The 6,193-nt window shown below is 36.6% G+C and overlaps 2 protein-coding genes across 3 annotated transcripts; both read left to right on the top strand.

Annotated features, from left to right (window-relative positions):
- Positions 1-1,226: 1,226 nt before the first annotated feature.
- On the top strand, positions 1,227-2,564 carry LOC107060617 (uncharacterized). Its single transcript, XM_015308702.1, has one exon. It carries the CDS (start codon positions 1,227-1,229, stop codon positions 2,562-2,564), a length of 1,338 nt encoding a protein of 445 aa, XP_015164188.1.
- A 1-nt stretch (position 2,565) lies between these two features.
- Positions 2,566-4,632, top strand: LOC102585930 (uncharacterized). 2 transcript variants are annotated; one of them, XM_015308722.1, is made up of 4 exons: positions 2,566-3,178; positions 3,309-3,620; positions 3,716-3,821; positions 3,898-4,632. In XM_015308722.1, exons 1-4 carry the CDS (start codon positions 3,096-3,098, stop codon positions 4,588-4,590), a joined length of 1,194 nt encoding a protein of 397 aa, XP_015164208.1. In that variant the 5' UTR covers positions 2,566-3,095; the 3' UTR covers positions 4,591-4,632. The 2 variants fall into 2 exon arrangements, with proteins under 2 accessions (XP_015164208.1, XP_006347261.1); XM_006347199.2 differs by having other exon boundaries at positions 3,103-3,178; positions 3,317-3,620.
- Positions 4,633-6,193: the final 1,561 nt, after the last annotated feature.

Raw genomic sequence — 6,193 nt, 5'->3', positions numbered from 1 at the left:
AGTTCCGGCCTCTTATACTTGTTACTTGTGATTGGTTACTTAGGTACTTTTGGTGAGCATCCGGTTCGAGGTCCGGCCTCCGTACTGTCAGATTCTACTAATTAGGGTTGAGGTTCTGGTTCGATGTTCTTCGTTCATGGGTTCTTTTATGCAATTCTCTTTAGTTATAGTTATTTTGTGTACTCGTCGTGCTTATGGGGGTCCGTTTGGGTTTTTATTTAACTTGCGCACGAGTGTACCTTCTGGGCTTATGGGGGCCCAGTTAGGTGTAGTTATCTTATAGATTACTTTAGTTAGTTCTTTGTACACTCGTGTGCATTCCCTTGTTAGTTGGATTTTAGTTCTTGACTTCGGTTTGTGTTATTCCTTCTTTTCATACTGCCTTTACTTTTCAAGTTCAGTCGGCCTATGATGCCTACTGGGTACCTGTTGTTTTGGTACTCATGCTACGCTCTGCATCTATTTCGTGATGCAGGTCCGGGCACTAGTAGCCAGCGTTGATCGAGCTTGGAGCAGACTGATCCGGAGACGGGAGTGAGCACACGACGTTTTGTACTATTTCAGTCTCCATCTGTATATATAGACTTGTCTTTTACCTTTCGAGACAGTCCAGTCTCTGTTGTCCACTTTTGGGACTTGTACTCATTTTGTTAGTAGCTCTGTACTAGTGACTTCCAGGTTCTGGGAGGGATCTTTATTTGTATATATGTTTTTGGTTTGCTTCCGCCTGTTTATATTGTTATTTGCCTACTCTTGTTTAGTTTCTACCCTCAGACCCATTACTTGTTGTTCCGGGTTACGGGTTGGCTTACCTACTGGTGGGTTATAGTAGGTGCCATCATGACTTGTGAAATCGGGTCGTGACAGATTTCTTTTGGAGGTATACTCTAACTTGTCCCTGTTAATTTCTTTTTGTTACTTATCAATGGATAAATCATGGATTGGAAAGCCACAGACCTCAAATGAATACTTGCTTGGTTTGGATAAATTTCTTGATTTTGCATTTAAAAATGCGGCTATGGATGATACAATCAGATGCCCATGTCCCATGTGTTGTTTTGGCAAGTGGAAAACTAGAGACGAAGTGCAGGATCATTTGGTTTGCAAGCCATTCCCTCAAAATTATGTTATTTGGAATATTCATGGTGAGAAAAAGCTATTAGAGTCTTCTGGAGATAGAGTTGTTATGCAAGAGACGTTTCGTCCAGAAAATCCAATAGAAACCAATGATTAGTGACGCATTTGGGCAGTATAGGCAGCAATCGGCTGATGTAGGAACATCTCAACCATTTGGTTCAACTGAAACATCAAATGAGGGGCATAGGGAGGATACTGGTGACTTTCGCGACTTTCTCAAAGATGCAAGTGAAACACTGTATGAAGGGAGCAAGTATACAAAGTTAGAGTTTTTAATAAAAGTGTATCATATAAAGGTCTATTGTCAATTAAGTGACAAGGCAATGACCATGATACTAGATTTATTGAGAGATGCATTTGAAGATGCAAAGTTACCTCCTTCTTTTTATGAGGCCAAAAAAACAATTAGCAAACTTGGCCTTGACTACACCAATATACCAGCATGTCCAAATAATTGTATGTTATTCTGGGAAGGTGATTCTGAATTGGAAGCATGTAAGCATTGTGGTACATCTAAATGGAATCCTAACAAGAAATACAAGCAAGCTACAAAGGTTTTGCATTACTTTCCATTGAAACCAAGGTTGAAAAGGTTATTTATGTGTCGCAAGACTGCTGAGCATATGAGATGGCATGCTTTGGACAGTAACTCAGATGGGTTGATGAGGCATCCAAGGGATGGTGAGGCATGGAAGACATTTGATCGAACTCACTCTGGATTTGCTTCTGATCCTCGAAATGTTCGGTTGGGCCTCGCTAGCGATGGTTTTAATCCTTTTGGAACAATGAGTACTACCTACAGTATTTGGCCAGTCTTCTTGATTCCGTACAATCTTCCTCCTTGGATGTGTATGAAGCACACCTCTTTCATCTTATCAATGATCATTCCAGGCAAGCAGATGCCTGGAAATAATATAGATGTGTACTTACAGCCTCTTGTGAAGGAATTGTGTGAGTTATGGAATGATGGTGTTGAAACGTTTGACTCATCATTGAATGAAACTTTCAGAATGCATGCCGCTCTTATGTGGACAATTAGTGACTTTCCTGGATTAGGTATCCTCTCTGGCTGGAATACACATACTGGTTTTGCTTGCCCAACTTGTAACTTTGACACAGAACCTTGTCGTCTTGTTCATAGTAAAAAGTGGTGTTTTATGGGTCATCGTCGTTTCCTGAGAAGAAATCACAGGTTCAGATTCAACCGAGTGCGCTTCAATGGAAGCACAGAGGAGCGGAATCCACCAATAAAACTATCAGGATCTGACATTTTGAGACAAATTGCGGAAGGTAAAGGAGCAAAGTTGGATGGTAAAAGGAAAAGATCTAGACGAGCAACTAAACAATGGAACAAGAGAAGTATATTTTTTGAACTTCCTTATTGGCAGTCTAACTTGTTGCGTCATATTCTAGATTTTATGCCATAATCTAGATTTTATGCATATTGAAAAGAATATATGTGACAATATCATATATACGTTGCTCCATGATAAATCAAAATCAAAAGATAATGAAAATGCCCGAAAGGATCTAAGAGAAATGGGCATAAGGCGTGATCTTTGGCTGAAGGATAATGGATCATATAACCTTGCTGTGTTTTCACTAATGACTGATAGCAAAAAGAAGTTGGACACCAAAAGTTGTTTCTTACAACTTTAAAGAATATTAAAGTACCAGATGGCTACTCAAGTAACATCTCCAGATGTGTAGATTTGGTACAAAAAAAGTTTTTTGGGTTGTAAAGTCATGATAGTCATATTATTTTAGAGCAATTTCTACCACTGGCAATTCGTAATGTATTGCCTGACCATGTAGTTACCGTTCTGGTGGAATTCTGCTCATTTGTCAGAGCCATCTCTAGCAAAACCTTGAATATTTCAGAGCTAGATATTCTTCAAGAGAGCATTATAATCACACTTTGTCACTTAGAGATACTATTTCCTCCATTTTTTACAGTAATGGTTCATTTATCTGTTCATTTAGTAGAGGAAGCAAAATTCGGAGGTCCAGTGCATTACCGAAACATGTATCCTGTGGAGAGGTAAAATATTAACCTTCTAATATAAATATGTTTGTTTTCTGGAAACATTAACATTTCTAAATTAAAGTTATTTATTTTATGATCACTTGATATATATAGTTTGTACTCTTAGTGTCTCTTCTTTTTCTAGGGAATTAGGTCATTTTAAGCCCTTTGTACGGAATAAATCACAATCAGAAGGTTGTATAGCTAAGGGTCACATAGCTGAAGAGACTCTTACCTTTTTTTCTCAGTATATGGAGGATACTGAAACAAGGTTCAATAGACCTAGGCGTGTCCGTGATGATCCAAACTACATTCAGCCTTCTGGAATGTCGACTATCTTCCCTCAGTTAGGTAAACCTGCATCAGCTCCAGAAAATTACCATTTAGCTCCTATGCAGAAACTACAAGCTCATCGATATGTTCTTTTAAATTGTTCAATAGTCACACTATTTGTGGAGTGAGTAACTTTTACAAACTTTATGTTTTTTTGTCGTTGTAATGTTTGCAGTAGGATATTCATTCTATTTAACATTAATTTCTTATTTCATATAGAGAATTTAGACAACACATAAGGAGGAGTTCACGAGGAAGAAGACATTCACCTACAGAGATAGAGAGGAAAGTTAATAAAGAATTTGTAGATTGGTTCCAAAAACGGGTGAGTAAACAATCATTTGCTACTATTTATATTTGGTCTGAATGAGAAAATTTGACGAAGTCGGTTTTAAATTTAGATTATGAATCCAGACTCAATAGACACAATGTCTATTGATCTAAAGTTTTTAGCACGAGGTCCATCTGTAAATACAAGAAGATATACTGCATATAATATCAATGGGTCTAAATTTCGAACTTTGGCTCGAGAAGAAGGTCTGAAAACACAGAATAGTGGAGTTTTCTTAACCTCTAAAACATCATGTGTTGCAAGTAGCTCTGATGGAAATTTAAGGCAAGTGGAGATACCATATTATGGGAAGTTAGAAGATATTATTGAGATCAATTATAATGGACGATTCAAGGTTGTTCTTTTCAAATGTAAATGGGCTGATACTACTCGAGATAGAGGGTATCAAAAGGATCGTTGGAATTTTAATTGTGTTAATTTTGATAAACTGATTCACACGGGTGAACGTGAAGAACATGAGCCTTACATCGAAGCATCTCAAGAACAACTGGTGTTCTATGTGGATGATATTGTCAATAAAGGTTGGAGTGTTGTTGTGCATCTAAAGCCAAGAGATATGTACGATATGGGAGAAGTAATAGAAGAAGAAGTATATGAGAATGAACCATACCAAGGGCAAGAACTTGAACAGTTTTTTGCAGATGGTGATGACTATGTACAACTAGCTACAGATCATATAATTGATGATATAGTAGATCCAAATGTTGCTACTGACCTAGCAACAAATGCAATGTCTGAATGAGTTTTATGATTACCATTAATACTACCAGTTCTTTTTGAAGTATGTTTGGTGCTTATGTGTGATTTTCTTTAATCTGATTTAGAATGAATTTTGTCATCATTTATCATTCAATGAGGCTTTGATTAGACTAATTCAATCGAAGTTGAAATTATCTTTGTTTTTTTTCTACGGAGATTTTAGTTAATTCATTTTTTGATTTGACTTTTCTATGTTGATATATTTTGTCATTGGATGGATATGCTTGATTAACTAGAAAAAGGTTGAACTTTGATTGGATAAAGACTTCCTCTTAGAGATTCAACTTTGAATTTCTTAGGACGTAATTTTGGATAGATTGTGTGTAGTTCTTTATACAAATAATTGTAAGTTAAGTCGAGCCGAGTTAGTTGCGGTGTTAAACTATCTTCTCAAAGCAACCCTGAACGTCCAGGGAGAAAGGGAATGTCGACTCTGTGCCAAGCAGATAAGCCGAGCAGATAGATTTGACAAATTAGCAATTGACGCCTTGCAGTGTTGGCTATGAGGTTCATATATTTTTCCTATATTCTCTTAGAATGTTCCTTGAAATCCTTTATAAAAACGTATATACTGGAATCCTTTCCTTTTTGAATGTCATTTTAAAGGATATGTTATTTTAATTGGATATGTGTTTGTAAAATTGCTTTCAGGTTTATAAGCACGATTGTATTTCATCTTAGGAAGAGTAAAAGGAAATTCAGTTTGTGAAACCTCATAATCTTTCCTTGTTTTGTCATAGAGATGAAAATTGATAGGGTGTTTTGAAATGTTGCAGCCCCGTATGGTTAGGAAAAGTCGGACAATTCACTTAGCCAGAGGTGTAACACCATCCCCTTTATGCTGCTGATTAATTGCTGCCCAAATTTTCAGTTTAGCAGCAATATTAATAGCCTTTACAACTTCAGTTCCATTATTTTTCTGGCCAGAACTTTTGAGTTCCGATGGCACAGGCAAATCTCGATCAACAGCTTGTAGTTGGTACTGATTTCAAAACTGTTTCATGTCCTTGTTTATCAAGAGCTTGTTTAGCTTTTTCAACTTGATTAACTAAAATACAAAGCTTATTGATCACTCACGGCAGCTGCTCCATCTAAGTCCTCATCTTGATTTTTTTTAAAATATCTGTAGCATCAAATACTTTACCAGAGTTCCCGCCCTTGCCATTAACAACTGAAACAACCCCATTTTGAATAGTTAACTCATTCCCTTGAACCTTTCAATTGTGTTGAATGTTATTTGTTCTAGTACTTAAAGCATCCGATTTCTCATTCAAATCAATAACATTTTTTGTTGTTCGTCTTGCATTAATAATTTTCCTAGCTTCTGCTGCATCAAGTCTGAGACCATATATATTCATTGTTGTAGAGGGACTTTGTAGAAACAACAAATAAAATATGAAAATTCTACTTTTTGTGATTCTGCGGCATATATTTGTACAGTCAAGATATCCACAACTAGATCCTTCATGTGCATCTCTTTGAAATGGAATTTTTGTAAAAAGTTGAAATCTACATGTGCACCTTGAGAACCCATGTTTCTTGAATAAATATCCTTCATTTTTCATACCTGTAGGCTATTCAGTTAA

The sequence above is a fragment of the Solanum tuberosum genome, unplaced genomic scaffold (genome assembly GCF_000226075.1).
Source record: "Solanum tuberosum cultivar DM 1-3 516 R44 unplaced genomic scaffold, SolTub_3.0 scf00091, whole genome shotgun sequence".
Taxonomy (NCBI): domain Eukaryota; kingdom Viridiplantae; phylum Streptophyta; class Magnoliopsida; order Solanales; family Solanaceae; genus Solanum; species Solanum tuberosum.
Note: the sequence above shows the minus strand (reverse complement) of the source record. Positions and strands in the feature narration are given on the sequence as shown.

What these genes read in the sequence shown, in the direction of transcription:
- LOC107060617 (XM_015308702.1), top strand. Translation starts at nt 1,227, where the DNA reads ATGATTAGTGACGCATTTGGGCAGTATAGGCAGCAATCGGCTGATGTA.
- LOC102585930 (XM_015308722.1), top strand. Translation starts at nt 3,096, where the DNA reads ATGGTTCATTTATCTGTTCATTTAGTAGAGGAAGCAAAATTCGGAGGT. An exon ending in AACATGTATCCTGTGGAGAG is followed by an intron (nt 3,179 to 3,308) that starts GTAAAATATTAA and finishes TTCTTTTTCTAG; the next exon opens with GGAATTAGGTCATTTTAAGC. An exon ending in TAGATTGGTTCCAAAAACGG is followed by an intron (nt 3,822 to 3,897) that starts GTGAGTAAACAA and finishes TTTTAAATTTAG; the next exon opens with ATTATGAATCCAGACTCAAT.